General features: G+C 42.7%; 1 protein-coding gene across 1 annotated transcript; it reads right to left on the bottom strand.

Annotated features, from left to right (window-relative positions):
- Window positions 1–10,058: 10,058 nt before the first annotated feature.
- On the bottom strand, window positions 10,059–10,223 carry SEPMUDRAFT_43772 (uncharacterized protein; the record flags this gene model as incomplete). Its single annotated transcript, XM_016908903.1, has 1 exon — window positions 10,059–10,223. A coding segment is annotated over one exon (165 nt), but the record flags the coding sequence as incomplete, so codon positions are not given.
- Window positions 10,224–19,299: the final 9,076 nt, after the last annotated feature.

Below are 19,299 nucleotides of genomic sequence, written 5' to 3'. Positions count from 1 at the left end.
GCCCCTGGACCCTAAATTCCGCCGCCTTCAAAGGTATTCCCTACTTCCAAAAAAAACCTAACTTGCGATATTAACATTGGTTGTTAACCCCCCCCCTCCCGCCCCGCCCCCTACCCGCTACAACCCCTCCTAGCCTCCGCCTACTACTCTGCCTACTGCTCTGCCTACTGCTCCGCCTGCTGCTCTACCTACTATACCGCCTGCTGCTACTATCGTTATAGCGCCGTTACTCGTAGCGCGCCGTAAGCTTTCAATCGCTAGAAAGGTACTACGAACATCTAGAAAGAGACTCCCTAGCGCAATAGGTAGGAAAGGGCTTCTATCCGCAGGTGTAAAGAAAAATCAAAAAAAGAGAGGCAGTAAGTATACCTAGTCGGCAGACGTAGTCGGTATATATAGTCGGTATATACTAACATTTCTTTTAGAGGGAGCTTTGTAGGAGATCAAAAAATGCTAGACAGAGGTTATAAACTATATCCTAAAGCTCGCGTTCGTACGTATCGTTAGGGATACTATTATCCTTTTTACCGAAGACTACCTCCCTATACGGATCCAAGCGAGCGTACTCGGCATCCTCTAGGAACAGTACGAGAGTATAGTAACGAAAGTCTTTTCGTTAGCCAATCTTCTCGCTATCTACTGTAAGCGAGTTACAGTAATAGCGAAAGATCTCGAATGTCTTCGTAGGCTGCTAAAGGAGTAGAATGTCTAGCTAGACAATTACGTAGTTGCTCTCTATAGCTCTAGCCCAGTCAACCCGAGTACGATATATAAGCCTCGATCAAAGACGAAGAAGACGAAATCGAAGCTAACTCTAAAGAAGCCGACTGCGAAGAAGAGAAAGAAGACTCCTACGTCCTTAAGCGAAGACGAGAGCTCAGATAATCCCGATAACCCTAGCGCTTAAACGGGTACTCAAACCGGTACTAGTAGCTAGACAGACGCTAACAATCAAGATCCTCCTAGTACCGATTAGGATAATAGCGACACCGGTAGCCAGATAGACGGGAATAATTAAGATCCTCCTAGTACCGATCAGGATAATAGCGACACCGGTAGCTAGATAGACGGGAACAATCAAGATCCTCCTAGCACCGATTAGGATAATAGCGACACCGGTAGCTAGACAGACGGGAACAATCAAGATCCTCCTAGTACCGATTAGGATAATACAGATACTGGTAGCTAGACAGACGGGAACGATTAAGATCCTCCTAGCGCCGATTAGGATAATAGGGGTTTGAACGATTCAGACGGTAAGAAGCAGGCGACTATCGTAATTTCGAGCGGTAATAAGAGCTCGGAATACGATCCAGATACTAATCCTAGCGTTCAAACTAGTTATCCTCTAGCTAATAAGGAGAATGCTCAGGACGATAATATAGTACCCCTAACGACAGAGGATAAATATCTCTAGGCTCTCCTCGATTATATTAATACCTAAGAAGAAGAAGACGAGGAGATAGCTTCCGAGAATTCAGATTTTCCTTTTAGGTAACTAGGTATACCGCTTAGTTAAGCAGATTTTCAGTATAGCGACGAGGATATAGGTACCTAGGATCAAGATATCTCGCTTAGCTAAGACTACAATCCTTTCGATTATCCAGATTTGGAGGAGACGGGTCCTGATTCTCTCTAGGAGAGTCGACTAGATATAGAGAGAGAGGATGAAGAAGAGGAGTCGCAGCAGGAGTTTGACGAGGAGATAACAGAATTAGAGGATATAGCAAGGGCAGCGTATACGGTAGCTATAGATCAAGCGAATAATCGGGGTATATAAGAATTCGTAGCTAGGGGAAGTATCGACAAGATACTAAGTATACTTGTAGAAGAGCCTATTACCGAACGAGACAGACTAGAGACAGAAATTTCAGCTCGCTTTATCCTTAGAGCTACTTGTTTAAGGACCCTATTATTAATAAGGACGGAGCCGGCTTTCTAAGCGGCCTAGCGAAGAATAGAGATACGTAAGGCCTGGAGAGTAAGGTAGTAGCATATAGTAACCGAAAGTCGGTTTAAACACTAGATGCGCGTTCTAGCTAGGCTAGAGAAGGAGATGTTGAAGCATTTACTATAAGCCTAAGATCTGAAGTAATTTGGTTTTTCTAATTTTCGTAGTCGGCAGGTATAGTCGGCAGGTATTATTAGCTATAGAAGGAGATGTCGAAGTACTTACCGTAAACTCCTGAATTAATTTGCTTTTTCCTAATTCTCGTAGTCGGCAGGCATAGTCGGCAGCTATTGTTAGCGAGTTCAGGCAGTACGGTATATACGAGGCTTATTACTGTTCCAGAAGCGCTTACTATGTTTATTCTATATCTAGAAGAGGTTTTACGTAATACCCATCGCAATACCTATTGGGTATACCTATTGGGTTTTTTCCGTTGGGTTGTACCTAGCTTATAAGCTGGGTACCTACCTTATTTGCGGGGTTGGGTATTAACGTTGGGTTGTACCCAACCCATACCCAACCCAACCTATAACGAGGCCTAGCAATAAGGCGAATACGGTTCGTAGGATTACCGTATCTAAAGAGTAAGCGCCGAAAAAAGAGAAGGTATTAGAGGAGAGTCGTAAGCTCTAGATACCTATCTTAATAGCGATACCCCCTTACCTATCTAGGTATACTATACCCGCGTCCTCGAAGGACAAGTCGAGATATATAAGGGGCGTACCCCTACTACTATACTACTCGACGATACCGCTAATATTAATATAGTATTACGTAGCTTCGTACTAAAGTACAACCTCGCGGTCTATAGGAACGTACTCCTACCGCCGGCGAGCTCGTTTATAGGCTAGTTAGGCTACTACTACGGAGCGTACTATATCTATATAACCCTCGTAGACTCCGTAGGTAACGAGCGTATAATAGGCGGCTTGTTTTATACCTATAATATACCGGAACCTAATCTTATCCTAGGACGGCCGTAGCGTCGTATCTAGTAAGTAGTAGTAGATAGTACTACCGACGAATAGCGCTATAGTAGCGAGTACTTGTACGTTAAGGTCCGAGAGGTACCTAATTTCTTTAAGGATCTAAAGAACTCGTCCTACGTATACGTAGTAATAGTACGTAAGACAGACGTAGGGTTAGAGCTTACAGAGTTGCCGATAGAATATCGGGACTACTACGACGTCTTATTTCCTATAGACGAACAGCGTAGCAAACTAGTAGACGGCGTAGAGTATACGATTGACCTACGGCTAGGTACCGTTCTACCGTTCCGACCGTTGTACTACTAGTCTAGTACTAAACTTAAGTACCTATATAAATATATTACTAACGTACTAGAACACGACTAGATTAAGACTAGTATAAGTAAAGCAGGCGCGCCGGTACTGTTCGTACTAAAGAAGGATAGTTTACTACAATTGTACGTAGACTACCGCGGTCTAAACGAAATTACGGTAAAAAATCGGTACTCTCTACCCCTTATAGGCGAAACGCTAGACAGGCTTATAGGAGCCGAGTAGTTTACGTACCTAGACTTAGCCGATACCTACTACTGTATTAAGATTAAGGAAAGCGACCGCTAGAAGACTACGTTTCGTATATACTACGGCTACTTCTAGTATAAGGTTATACCTTTCGGTCTAACTAACGCCCCGGCAACGTTCTAGGTATATATTAATAGAGCCCTAGTAGGATTGGTCGATATTATCTATATAGTATACCTCGACGATATCCTTATTTATAGCAAAATATACGAGTAGTATATAAAGGATATATACGAAGTACTTAAGAGGCTCCGCAAATTCGTACTCTATATATAGCGCGCAAAGTACAAATTCTTTATAAAGGAGGTCGATTACCTCGGGTTCGTCGTAACCCCCGGCAGCGTAAAAATAGACCCTCGTAGGGTAGACGCAATCGGAGCGTAGCTAATACCGACTACCTTAACGGAGGTATAGTCCTTTCTAGGATTTGCGAATTTTTATCGTAGATTTATCTTCGAGTACTCGAGGATCGTAGTACCCTTAACGGCGCTATTAAAGGGAGCCGTAAAAGGTAGGAAGCTAGGACCGATCTAGTAGGGCGTAGCCGAGGAGTATACATTTCAAGAGATTAAGCGGCGTTTCTAGTAAGTACCCCTATTAAGGCATTTTAACCCGGCGTTACGGCTACGAATCGAAAGCGACGCCTCGGCGTTTGCTATTGTAGGTATCCTAAACTAACTCTTCGGCTCTAAGTAGTACCCTATCGCTTTCTACTCCCGTAAGATAATCCCTATAGAATATAATTACAAGATATACGACTCGGAATTATTAGCGGTAGTCGAATTATTCAAAGCTTGGCGGCCGTACTACGAAGGCGCCTAGTATACGGTTAAGGTACTCGTCGACTACGCTAATTTAAGAGGCTTTATAGGCGTAAAGAAACTTATAGGTCGATAGGCCTATTAGGCGACATTCCTAGTAGCTTTCGATTTTACTATTACCTACTAGGTAGGTAAACGAAACCTAGCCGACGGTCCGTCGCGATGTAGCGATTACGTACGAGAGTCGCGTAAGGTAACTAACCTCCTCTCTACCCTATAAACCAAGCTATAGCTATAGGATAGACGTATACTAGAAGCAGATAGTCCGAAGGTATCGCGTATCCGTATTACCGGCGATCGCTTGTACCGTAGCGTTAGGAGAAGTACCGACGCTAACCTATAGTAGTACTATACGTTACCTATCCGTATCGCCTAAGTAGTATTAAAAGACGAACAACCGTACGCAAACGTCTCCGACTTAATTCTAATATATACCTACGCGCTCGTTTAGGCAGAACCTAACGTACGCGTAGTATATAAGTAGGCGATAAGTAAGTTAAAGTAACTAGGGCGTATTCGAGGACTACGTCGTCCGGGAAGGCAACTTGTAGGTAGGCGACGCGCTATATATACCTAAGGACTACGCCCTTAGAGCATAGCTGATATATATATACTACGACGACCCGTTAGTAGGACACTTTAGGAAGGATAAGACAACGGCCTTAATCCGAAGAAAGTACTCGTAGCTAGGGATAGCTACCGAGGTAGTAGAGTACGTCGCTACCTACGACGCCTATCAAAAGTCGAAAGCGCGACGCTACCGTCTATACGGCGAACTAGCTACGCTGCCTATACTAGAAAGGCCGTTCTAAGAATTGACCTAGGACTTTATTATAGACTTGCTGCTAAGTAAGCGCGGCGACTGCGTCTACGATACGATCCTTGTAATCGTCGACAGATATACTAAAATAGTAACCTTCGTACTAACTACGAAGAAATACACTAGCGTAGATCTAGTAGATATTCTAGTAAACGAAATCGTACGACGGTTCGGCATACCTATAGGTATTATAAGCGATAGAGGCTCGGTGTTTACGAGCTAGTTCTAGTTAGACTTCTATTATAAGGCGTAGGTAAAACGTAGGCTTAGTATAGCGTTCTACGCGCAAACCGATAGTTAAACCGAACGGATAAACTAGGTAATCGAGACGTACCTACGTATCTACTACTTAGAGTAGTAGGACTGTAGGACGATTAGGCTAGTATACTAATACAAGCTGAATTCGCGTATAACAATAGCGACTATACTGTATAATGTATTAAAGATATTACTATTTAAAGTATTGTATAGATTCAACTAGGAGCTAGCGACAAGTACGCGTAACGCTCGGGGCGAGCTCGCGGAGAGGAAGGTACCGGCCGTAGTAGACGCTATAGAGAGACTGAAACGGAACTACGAAACCCTAAGTAAGCGCTAGTAACGCGCTAGCGAAGCGTAGGCGAAGTACTTTAACGCAAAGCATACTATAATAGGGTTTAAGGTAGGGGATATAGTACTACTATCTACTAAGAACCTAAGATTAAAGGTACCTACGAAGAAGTTCGTAGATAAGTTCGTAGGACTATTTAAGGTAATTAATATCGTAGGGAAGCAGGCGTACCGCCTAGCCCTACTAGTAGGATCTTAGATCTATAACGTCTTCTACGTCTTATACCTCGAGCCCTATAAGGGCCGCGTAGGTAATACGTAGGAGGGAACCCTCCTACTCGCCGATAAAGAGGGACTCTATAAGGTAGAAAAGATCTTAGATACGCGCCTAAGGAAGGGCATCCGATAGTACTTAGTACGCTAGCGTAGCTAGCCCGAGGAATTCGATTAATAGGAACCTAAAGAGTATATTAGTAAGTACGCTACCTTCGACGAGTTCGAAGCGTAGCGGAAACGTAGTAGTATAGTACAAGCGAGATATAGGTAGAACGATTAAGAATTAATTTGCTTTTAACCGGCCGAGCCGGGAATACTATATATAAACAAAACACTAAAAATACGCGCAGCGTACTAGAAGCGTAGGCTAACCGAACGCGACGAGAGGGTTAGGTACCTACGGTACTACCGGTACTAGTAGTACTAGAAGAGAGAGTAGTAGGAGTAGGGCTAATAGAGGGAACGGTAGGACCGGTACCGTTACCGGTACCGTTATCGTCGTCGTCGTCGTCGTCGTTATCGCTATCGCTAGGCAGGCTTATCTTAGCCTCGCCGTCCGATAGGTACGGCTCCTAACTACTGTAATTAGGATACGCGGTCGCTACCGCGCTATCTAAGGTAGTACCGGCGGCGCCGGCTAAGCGAGCTATCTACGATAGACGTTAGCGACGCCTACGAGCAGGGTACGAAGCGATAGAACTTACCTCGTACTATAGCTTAAAAATACCCTAAAGGGCCGAGGTAGCTTTCGCTATCTCTAGGTAGTCGGCTATAGCTAGGGCGCTCGACGCCGGCGCGCTAACTATACTACTACTACTACTACCCTTCTTCGGCGTCTCGTAGACGCCGACGGCCTTGCCCTTATTAGAGGCAAGTACCTTCTTACTCTCTAGAATCTTACCCTCTAGCTGCTATAAGCGCCGTATTACCTATACCGAGCGTATACCGGCTATATAAGAACGAAGCGCCGCGCGTAGGACGCGTAGGTAGCGTACCTGCCGAAGCAGGTCTAGGTCTACTATACGTTCGTATATATAGCGCCCTTTCGTATACCTCTAATACTTCTTCTTTTAGCCGGGAGCTATTACGCCGTTATAGGCGCGCTCGGCGACGCCGTTTGCGTCTACTACTATTAGATTAGTAAGGAAACGTAGGTAAGGCGTACGTAACGCGCAGGTATCGACGTACCCTTAAACATATACTCTATATAGCGGAGGCAAATGTTGTACGCTCTAGCCGCGGTACGACCGCAACGCGGATCGCGCTCTAGGACGGGTTTCTTAGGTACCTTTACGGCTATCGCGCGCTTCGGAGGTATATCTCGTATATATAGGTTACGAGGATAGTACGAAGAGCTTAGAGTTTTTCCTAAAAAAATAGTTTAGGGAAGAACTAAGGAACGAAGAAAAAGACATAGCGTAGAGGACGAAATATACTTACTCGTTGCTACTACCTATTACTAGGCGGGCTTTCTTCTGTCGTATTCTACGTTCTATTAACTTCCTTATATTCTACTATATAGAATGCCCTAGGGTAACTACTAGGATTCCTAGTATAACGACTAGCCTCTATATAGAATACGAGTATCTCTATATACGCTCTATATACGCTCCGTATACAATATATAGAATATATCGCTAGGGACAGCTCTATTAGGGAGAGGAGATAATTGTAATAGCTAGGCCTAGAGGTATATAGCCCTAGGAGGCGGTTAGGTATTTGAGTCTAAGGTACGTTAGCCTAAGGTAGGACGGGCTATAGGAGTAGTACGATCCGAGTCGTCGGGCGATCGGCTATTAGGCGACCGCCCGCGCGGCGTAGCGCCTGCGTATACTTAGCGTAGGGGTATATTATACGACGCCGCTCCCTCCTTTCCGAAGGACAAGAATTAGTTTGTTCCTTTTCCTACGCGGTAGGAAGGACGCTCTATATATTACTATATACCCCTACTCTTACATTCGTATTTCTAGTCTTAGTAACTATATATAGGACTCGGAGCAAACTATAGACTCTCCGGCTTACTAAGCGTTATAGGAGAGCTAATTAGAACACTATATTTCGAGTATCGGAGGCCGCCGAGGAGCAATAGTATAGATTCTAGCAGTATATATACTTATTTAAACGACAACTATATAGTAGAAAGCTATAAAACTTAACGTTATATATATTAATATACAGTTCTAGAGCCTCGTAGAGTAGTAAGTATATATTAGTAAAGACTATATAGTAGGTAAGATTACTAAATTAGGCGAAGGATATCGGATACTACTATAGAACGACGCTCTGCCTCCGTATCTGTATCTTCGTCGTCCGTATCGGAGAGTCTAATCTTATATAGTCGTATAGTATCTAGATCAATACTATTAATACTGTTACGAGGCGTAACTACTACAAAGTGCCTCCGGCCTACTACTTCTACCCTAGCAATAGTCGTAAGTTGCCTCTAACGCTTCGTATATAGTAAATCAATATAAGCTATATCTCTATCAAAGTTATTATTAGTATTATTGTCGCTCTAGATCGTCGCTATAAATCGCAGTCTATATTTATAGTTACCCTTAACAAATAGTCTAATTAAGAAGGGTTGCTTATTCTACGTACGTATACAGGCCGTAGAATAAATATAACTAGCGTAGAAGTCGAACATAAGTGTCCTTGCCTAGGTAAGCAACCTTATTAGTACAAGCTTGGCTTTAGAGGCGATTATAAATACCTAAACTATCTTGTTACCGAGTCTATCTGTACCGGACTATAGCTTCTCTCTCGGGGTAAGAATTAGCTTTACGTCTGCTTTACGGATATTAGTACTAGTAGGCCTTATTATGGGTACAACCCACCCTAGTAGGTATGTGGGGTAGGTTGGGTATTGGCAATACCTAATAGGTATAGGTATTTAGCTAGGTATACCCAACCTATCGGGTTGGGTACAAACCTAGTAGGTATTGCGATACCTAGTAGGTATTGCGTACCTATTGGGTATTGAATCTTCGTATATAGAAATAAAAAACCTAGAAACCGGGTACCCTAACGAGAGCGAAGAAGCGATTTATTTGGACTAGGCATAAGAAAAGAAACTGTATATAAACCCGATATAGATACGAAAGTAAAGATTATAGTTAAATTGAATGAAGAAGCTTAGGATTATATATACGCTATGCTATAAGTTGTAATATTTTGAATCTTAAGAAATATAGTCGGTAAATATAGTCGGTAGGTAAACTTTATACAAGCTTAAAGCAATCTCCCTATAATCGTCTCGTAGTATCCCGGAGGCACTCTTACGCAAGCTTGAAGCTTAGGCGTACTAATCGCCTTAGCTCCTCTACTATATTACCCTCGTTATCGCTAATCGTATCTAAGTTACTGATCCGTTCTATAAGATCTTTCGTCTGCTCTCGGTCTTTACTAAGGATCTCCTATGAAGTTAGAGTACTAAGAAGCGCTTAGGAAACCTCTGTAGCCTCCTAGGCGATAAGAACTCTAGTATTGTACTTATCGTCCCGATAGCGAAAACGAGATACTATTAATCTAGAGAATGTTGCTACGGTGTATTGGCGATTGAAACGACTTTGGTGTCGAGCGATACTGAAATCGCGCTTATACCTAACTCCGGCGGCAGGAATACAGAGAATATCCCGCGCTATCAATACGAGAGTAGGGTACTTAGACTCTATTGAAGACTACGTCTTTAGTACCTCGAATAGATCCCCTTTATCTATATTAGCGTCTAAATAGTCGGCGAGCTCGTTATCCTTGTTAGTGCTGCGTCTTTGACTTTGAGAAGACTCTATACTCCTACTAAGAGTAAAGTTAATATAGCCTTTGTGCCGACTCCTTCCAAAACGGCCCTGCTAGGTAGAGGTACTCGATAATAAACGATAGCTCTTCTCCTACTCTGCCCTTAGCTTACCCTCGTAATACGCGCGGTAACTTTTATCCCTAAAGTCATCGCGTACCTAGAACTTCCGCTTAAGGCAGGGGGTAAGGAGGACGCTAATACTGTAGTAATCGCCAAATCGATCCTAGGTATCTCGATAATATTTCTCTAGCTTAGCCTAAGCAGCCTCGTATGCCTAAAAGACATCCTTCTTCTAGGGTATCCGCTTATTCTTGAGTCGCTTTATCGCCTCCTCCAGAATATCGAAAAGCTTGTTGTAGTATACGAGGATAAGGTGAATCGTCGGACCTTTCGTAGTTCTAATTACCGCTGTCGCCGCTACAAATGGTTTCGTAAGGTCGATAAGGTACTCTACCCTTTACTATTCTTCGGAATCGATGCCTATGTCTTTACCTAGGTTAAGTCGCTCGATATAAGATTCAATAACTACTTAGAGTCTACTAAAGCGATCGAGCATTAACGTTATTAAGGACTACCTTGTCTTTACGTCTTGAACGACCCTTAGGATACGATCTTGAACGCCTTTCTACCGACGGTGCTTTGCAAATAGCTGCTTCTTTTGAAGTATCTCTTTCTAGAGGTCGATGAACTGTTCGAACCTTTAGGAGCTCGAGTTAATAAAGACGCAAAGCTTCCGGATCTAGAGATTAAGATTAGCTAGAGTAACGAACTGCCGACCATAATTGCCGACTACGCGAGTCGACTATACTTTCGAGGTAGAAGGGTTTATAGTTTATTAGGCGTAGACACTAATCTTACCTTCAAAAGAAGATAGGGTATACTATTAGCTTAAGGACGGCTAATTTGCTTGCTCTAGACTCTTCTTCTCTATAATATCTTTCTATCCTTGTCGTAATCCCAGAATTCGGAAAGGTCGTTCGTAGGACAAAGCCCTAGGCGGTCGAAAAAGGCCTTTAGGGGAAGTTGAGCAGTATAGGCAAAGTAGGGAAATCGCTCCGGACGGCTACCTCGATTATACTCCGCAATTGCCTCCTCCTCTTCCTCTCCTATCTCTAATTCGGGACTAGTCTCCGTACCTGGATAGAGAGGTAGCTGCTCTAAGCTCGTTAGTGGCTTAGTAACCGTTATACCGTACCTCTCTTAACAAGTATCAATCGCTAAAATACTATAGAATATTAGAGGAGAGTAATAACAGTATAGTAAGTGTCCTTACATCGCATTGTATAGCGTCTTATTATTAGAGGCGTTATCGTACGTAATAGCAGTCAATCGCCGCTCAATCTCGAACTCTTATAAGATCTCGAATAGTATCTCCGCAAGATGATTACTAGTATAACGGCCAGTAATATAAGGGAAACTAAGCATCCCTTCGTACTAAGTCTATTAGTCGTCAATCCAGTAGATCCGTATAGTTAGGAATAAGGTTTTTATAGTCCTGGATTGCTAACTATTATACGCGATAGCTATCTTGAATCTTCTAGCGAGACGGGCTTTAAGGGAGTCGGCGGAGTCTATAACCTTAGTATCGAGCATCCTTCGGTATGTCGACGCGCATTTGAACGGAATTGTCTCGACCTATCCCGGAAGTAGTGCTATATAAGTCTGTTTTACCGAGGGTCGTTCAAAGAACTGGAATAGTAGACCGTTGTCGACAATTATCTTAAAGTATAGGCGCGGGAAATCGTCTGGTATATAGCCTAGGTCCCTTGTCTACCGTAGATTGCTAATAGTCTAGAAATATCGTCTTAGTATAAGTAGCTAGACGTAGTCGGCAGACGTAGTCGGCAGGTATAGTCGGCGTTAGTTAGTACTTACCTATCGATGCTTCGCAGCTGTAAACATCTCCTTTATAAATCCTCGCTTATCTTGTTTCTCCTAGTAGTTCGAGGAGTCGAGATGCTTCTCGACAGATGTTATACTAGTATTTAGTACTAGGTGTTTTAGTACAGCGTTACAGCATCTGTATACGACTTTAGGCGTCGCATCTTCTTGAAGCATTCCCTCCTCTAGGAAATCCTATACCTAAGATGTCCGAGACTTACTCCCCTAGGTAATTAGGGACCGATCGAACATAGCACGACCGTTCCGCTTTTTAAGGCGCTTTCCGGTATAATTCCACTACCGTACCTCGTACTAACGCTCAAAGTTGTCCTTATACCTAAGCCTCTATAGCTAGCAATTTGACTTGATATCCTACTCTCCTATATAATTAGGCTCGATAGGGAGAATAAGGGAACTATCTAGTTCCTCTTCTACTAGACTCGGCCGTCTCGTTCTACGCCGCCTAACGTCAGGTTGTCGTCGGCGTCGACCTAGTATTAGACTCGATAGCGCGTTGAGTATCGTCCTATAGCGCTAGTATAGCCGTACGCTCGATCGCGTAGGGATCCCGGAAGAGGTATCGGGCTAGGAGGAGGATTCGAGCCGGGAGCTTCCTACTCCTAGGGAGGACGAGAAGGAGGACGAAAACATAGTAGATAGACGATAATAGCGTAAAAGTCCAGAGGTATCTTGAAGAAGTAGGAGTAGAAAGGGGAAAAAGAAAGAGAATTTCCTGTACTCAATTATAGTGTTACGCTATAACAAGGGTATAGCTAATAGGATATGCCGACATTCTGCTATATCCGAGCTAACCTATCGAAACCCTAGTTCAGGCGTCGCTTGCTATTTACCTATCGCTTCCGCTTCTTAGTCTTAAACTTTAACAAGGGTAGCTAGTCTCTTGTCCTTCTTAACCAGTTCCTCGAGACTAGAAATCGAGAGGCAGAGTTCGTCTTCTTGGAGGAGGAGGAGCAGGATAGCTTCGAGAGTAATACTAGTATACTCTTTTACGCTACAATAGATAAGGCTTTCTATTACTGCTAGCTATATTGTCTGTTCCTTCGTAAGAGAGTTCTCTTTCTCGTACATCTTGTACGCTATCTTTGCGAGATACTTATTCTCCTTTATTGTCTTTAAAGGCAAAAAGCCGTTAGCTATATAGTCGTAGGTAGCGGGAATAAGCTAAGAAGGGCCTGGCAATCGCCCTCTATAGTAGGCTTAAGCTTTGGTATCCTACGATAGGACATTCCGGCAAACGGCTCGCTTAATAGGCGAGAAGATCTTATATAGTAATAGCATTCGGACTTCTTTGATACAAATCTGGAATTGTAATTAGTTTCTGTAGTCGGCAAATATAGTCGGCAGATATTTACCTTTATTGTCTCGCTACTAACGATTTTCAAGACCTCTTTTATGCCTTTCTTATTTAGTATATCTAGGTTCTTAAGGATAACAATCTTGTCCTAGAAGTAGTAAATAGAAGAGCGCTATTGATTGTAGGCCGTCGAAAAAGTAGAAGAGGATGCCTAGATAGCAAAGGTACCAATAGACTTAGCCCTCGCTTCCTCTATCTATAGAGTCGAGAATAGATTAAGAACTGATTCCGAGGGAAGGCAATAGTTGCTAAGGCCGCCAACCCCTTTGTCGCACTCCTCGCCAACAGATAGATACTCCTATTCCTACTTAATCTGGTCTTCTTTCTAGAATGTTAATCGTTCCTTAGAGTCGATATCGCCGAGTTCGAGAAACTAGTCGGCTTTATTAATCTTTGCCTGCTTATCGGAAGGAAGTATTGCACTCTTTCCAGTCTGCTTCTTTATACTAAATCAGAAGTTAGTACTCAAATCTGCCGACTATATCCGCCGACCATATTTGCACTTACGCTTTTTAATTATACTCCTTTGTATATATCTTTCTCTAGCCCTCGATAAGTTCCTATTACTCATCTTTAGCGAGGCTTTCGAAACTCGTATACTCTTTGATTTGTGCCTTTTTAAATCGCGCGAAGGATTCGTTACGCGCTTTGCGGTATCGATCCTATGCCCTCTTTTCTTCGTCTATAGCGGCAGTACGCTCTCGGTCTCGTAAAGTGTTTAGCTTAAGGGAGTACTCCTCGAGTGACTTCGAGGCTGCGCCGAGCTTTGCGCGCTTGTTTGCTAGTGCCTCTAGGGCATTGCTCTTGCGTTTCGGTATAGTAAGGTTTCTAATGTTGGTATAGTAGTTAAAGAAGAACTCGGTCTGATTACGAAGGTAGGTATCGACGGCGCTAGTAAAGGTACGGAGGTACGGGTATTGTAGAGGTGTTGTAGTAAGGTAGTAAAGTAAGAGAGAGAAAGTAAATTTACCCTACTAGGGCAATTTAAGGTTTAGGCAGCTGCCGAATCCCGGTATTAGTTACGCCGGGCAACGATACTACCTATCTTTCCGGACTAATAACACTCTACCGCACTACTGTACCGCCGACGTTATTCTAGATAATAAGTATAAGAACTATACGTAAGTCGCCCCCCCTAGGCGTTATTAATTTCGAATATAAGTTGTTATCCGTTCGTTCGCCACTACTAGGATAACTGCTAGCAGGGGTTATATATATATATATATAGTATATAGATATCTATATTAAACGATATATATATTAAGTATAGATATCTAGGACCTATATGTAAAAACGCGTCTAAATTATATATACGCCCTAGAGAAAACAATAGGTCCTACAGCTATAGAAGAACGTGTTCGGTAGACGTAGTCGGCGTATAAGTCGTATATCCTACTAGCGGCCTTAGGATATATATAGAATCCCTGTATAGATTACTAATTACCTTCCCGCGAGATCCGATATACTCTCGAGATAAGCGCCTTAGCAAACTCCGGGTTTTCCTTATACCCCCCGTATTTTCCTTCTCTCTTTTCTTCTCTATCGTCAACTTTGTTAATCTACCGAGATATACTCAAAGCTCTCAAAATGCCTAATATAGATACTGTTTCCCTCTCTACCTACGTCTCTGCCTCCCTCCCTAGGGATAACGACGACTAACTCGACTATAGACTCGATTTACTACAGGACGAACAATCGAGACCTAGAGGGCTTCCGAAGGCTGCTTTTAATAGCGGAACTGATATAAGGACTTAGAAGTAGTTAGATAGGATATAGGAGGAACGAATAGAGCCGCTCGAAAAGATATCCTATCTCGGAAAGGGGAAAGAAAAGTAGGGAACTCAGGGTACCGCAAAAGTAATCTACGATCCTAATTATAGCGGAGAGAAGGAGGACAAGCAGGTAACTCAAGGTACTGCGGGAGTAATCTATAATCCTAATTATAGCGGAGAGAAGGAAGAAAGGCAAGCAAATCAAGGTATAGGTCTAGTAATCTATAGTCCGGAGACTAGCGAAGATTCGGATATACCGATTAGGCAGCGTATACGACAACTACCTCAACCGATAGCCTCTCCTAGACCAAGTAAAAGCCTCGCCGAAAGGAGGCGGGGACGTACGAAACTAGTCGCGAAAAAGTCCTATCTAGGGAATAAGAGGCCGATAGGGAGTCAACGGCCGTAGAAGAAGCCTATAATACGAAAGGCACCCAAAGCGAGAACTAAGCGACGAACAAAGCCTAGTATAGCTACTCTTCGCGAGATTAGGAGATACTAGAAGACGACCGAGCTGTTAATACGTCGACTACTATTCTAGAGGATCTGTCGGGAAGTTACTATAGATATCGCAAGTAAATCTTCGAGTAGCGTATACCGGTTCTAAGCAGAGGCCCTCCTCTATCTATAGGAAGCGACGGAAGCGTTTCTTACACTTGAGTTCGAAGTCTCTAATATACTTGCAATATATACGAAACGAGTAACATTGCAGCAAAAGGATATAGTACTTTGTCGATGGATTCGGAAGCGCTTCCTAGAGGAAAATAACGGAAAAGATGACTTTTAAGCTTTTAGGAATCTGCCGACCATATCTGCCGACTATATCTACCGACTATGTCTGCTAACTATATCTTAGGGGAAGGATTAGGACTCCTACCGAGAAGACTTTCCGATAATATTTACTACCTATACCGACCGTACCTACCGACCGTACCTGCTAACCGTACCTGCCGACCGTACCTGCCGACCGTACCTGCCGACCGTACCTGCTAACCGTACCTGCCGACCGTACCTGCTAACCGTACCTGCCGGTTACTCCCGGCAATTGAAGATTACGTACGCAAACCTTATTTGGATCTCGTATAAAGTGCGTATGTGTTATTACTTAGGCAGCAAACAATCCGTAGCCTCTAATTGGCCGAGCGGTTGTCTCCTAACAACACAAAGTTACTCTCTACTTTAGAAAAAACCTAACTTACTACATCAACATTGCCCCCTTCCTTTCTCTCTCTCCTTACTACCTCTACTATACTATACTATACTATACTACCTCCGCTACACTACACTATACTACTATACTATACTATACTACCGCTACTACACTACACTAGCGCACCAATCTACTACAATAGCCTCGGCAATGTCGATTGCGCAGAAGCGCAAACAATCGATCGTACGTAAGACTCCTCGTACTAGTAGAAAGGGACTTCCTTCGCGTATAGGTAGTAAAAAGCTTCTAGGCACTCGTATTAAGAAGGGACACAGATATGCCCTAGGTAGTAAGTAATTCTAGAATCCAGATTTGTAGTCGGCATTTGTAGTCGGCATTTGTAGTCGGTACTAACTTTCTCAAAGTATTAGCTCTTAAAGAGATCAGGAAGTGCTAGAAGGAGAGCCTGCTCTATATTAAGAAAACCCTATTTGCTAGACTTATTAAGGAGCTCGTTATAGATTAGGCTTATATACCTCTTCGTATTCAAGCAAGCGCTCTTAGCGTTCTTCAAGAATATGCTAAGTCTCTCTTAGTGAGAATCTTTACCTATAAGTCTTCCTATTTCTTATTCTTTCTAATTAGTATTACTTACTTACTTACTTACCTCCTCTAGCGGCTAACCTTTTGGCTATCTACGCTAAGCGCGTTACACTCTAAGGCAAAGATATAGAGTGTCTTCGCTCGCTTCTCAAGGAGTAGGGTATTTGGCCTGACGATTTCGTAGTCTGCCCTTACAATTCTAGTCCTGTTAATCCTAATTTCATCTACATAGAGCTAAAGAAGAACAAGGCTACTAAGGCGCTGAAAGCAAAGGCTACGCTAAAATGCAAGCCTCTCCTAACTAAGCAGCCTCGACGAATCGTTAAAGACGATTCTAACGAGGATATACTAGACGCTACTCAGAATCCGACTGTAGAAAACAATAATAGCGAGGATACCACTACTTAGCAGGCAACTCTTAGTAAGTTACTCTTTTATCATTAATTATAATATACTAATTTAATAGCTTAGGATAATACTCCGCTACTCCTAGATAATAAGCAGGACGATAATAAGCAGGATGAAGATAAGCAGGAATAAGATAAGCAAGATCAAGATGTCCGAGATTAAGATGTCTAAGGTCGAGACTTTTAAGCTAGTTATAATTAAGAAGAGCTAGATAATGATTCTAGCGATAATAAGCAAACTCTTAAGCAGAGGCTAGAAGCCTATACTAATAAGCTAGTAGCGGCAGCTTACGCGCTTACTGTTGCGAAAGAGCGTTTAGAAGATAGCTTACGCCTTGCTTAGGAAACTCTCGAGGGAGACGCAAAGAAAATTACGCGTCAGTTTTATCGTTAGCAGCGGCTAAATTTCGAGGATTAACTTTGCGCTTATTAAAAGATACAAGACGCTGAGGTAGAGGCCTTAAAGTAGTAAGTAAAGGAGCAAGCTGCTCTAGATACTTAGCTACTTACTAAGAACTAAGGTAGTTTCTATCCTTAGTATATAGTAGCTTATAACTATAATCAATTGGTTAGAGCTTCCCTTATTATTCTGGTAATCCCTTTTTGATTAGTATATATAGTCGGCATATATAGTCGGCAGCTGTAATAAACATAGAATATATTCCTATCAAATTCTACGCTCTAGGAATCAGGTAGTAGGTATATATCCCTTATTAATATTTCTTTCTACTATTTTGTAGGTATTCAACTCGTATTATATAATACCTATTGCAATACCTATTAGGTATACCTACTGGGTTTTTACCGTTAGGTTATACCCCGCTTATAAGCTAGGTACCCAGCTTATTTGTAGGGTTAGGTATTTAAGTTAGGTTGTACCTAACCTATACCTAACCTAACCTATAACGAGGCCTAAGTACTAGTAGTGCCCGCTACCTTAGGCTCGTCGTCGCTGTCTACCTCTATAACTACTAGGTTAGCGGCCTCGCTAGAAGAAGCAGACGTAGAAGTGCCCGCCTTATTAGGTGTCTTACGCTTACGGTCCTATATAGTAGATACTATAGCAGCTATACCCCCGGAAGCAAACTCGCTAGTAGCAGTTCGCTTACCCTATATAATCCGACACTACTCGATACTAGGAAGCGTATAATAACGTAGGAACTTCGCCTTCTTATAGTACTCTATAGCGAGGTACTTGTCCTAGGTAGCCGGTACCGCCTCGACGAGGCTAGTAAGCTAATTAATACCGAAACTACTATACTCTAGCAACAACCGCTTAATCGCCGTAAGTAGGCCCTAGTAGAAGTCCTCCTTAGTTCGGTATTAAGACTATACTAATAACAATAAGCTAGCGTCCTTCGGATATATCTCTCTAGCTTAGGCTAATACTATAGATACGATAGTATTCCGCTCGTTCTTCCTAGGCCTCATCATAGGTACAACCTACCCTAGTAGGTATGTAGGGTAGGTTGGGTATTAGCAATACCCAATGGGTATAGGTATTTAGCTGGGTAAACCTAACCTATCGGGTTGGGTACAAACCTAGTAGGTATTACGATACCTAGTGGGTATTGCGTACCTATTGGGTATTGATTTTTCGTAAACAGAAAGAAAAAGCCTAGAAACCGAGTGCCCTAAGAGCAAGTTATTTGAACTAGGTATTAGAAAAGAAACTGTATATAAGCCCGATATAGATAAGAGGAGAAAGAGAGTAGTTAGATCGAATGAATAAATATAGAAGAATATATACGCTAGATTACAGCTTGTGATATTTTGAAACTTAAGTACTATAGTCGGCAAATATAGTCGGTAGGTAAACTTTATACAAGCTTAAACCAAGCTCGCTATAATCGTCTCGTAGCATCCCGGAGGCACTCTTGCGCAAGCTTGAAGCTTAGGCGTACCGATCGCCTTAGCTCCTCTACCCTATCTCCCTCATTATCGCTAATTGTATCTAAGTTACTAATCCGTTCTATAAAATCTTTTGTCTGCTCTCGGTCTTCACTTAGGATCTCCTATAAAGTTAGAGTACTAAGAAGCGCTTAAGCAGCCTCTGTAGCCTCGTAGGCGATAAGAACTCTAGTATCGTACTTATCGTCGCGGTAGCGGAAACGGGATACTATTAGTTCAGAGAATATTGATACAGAGTATTGGCGATTGAAACGACTTTGGTGTCGAGCGATACTGAAATCGCGCTTATACCTAACTCCGGCCGCAGGAATATAGAGAATATCCCGCGCTATTAGTACGAGAGTAGGGTACTTAGGCTTAAGCGAAGACTATATCTTCAGTACCTCGAATAGATCCCCTTTATCTATATTAGCGTCCAGATAGTCGGCAAGCTC

Source organism: Sphaerulina musiva (assembly GCF_000320565.1).
Source record: "Sphaerulina musiva SO2202 unplaced genomic scaffold SEPMUscaffold_5, whole genome shotgun sequence".
Taxonomy (NCBI): domain Eukaryota; kingdom Fungi; phylum Ascomycota; class Dothideomycetes; order Mycosphaerellales; family Mycosphaerellaceae; genus Sphaerulina; species Sphaerulina musiva.
This window is presented reverse-complemented; position numbering and strand designations above follow the sequence as displayed.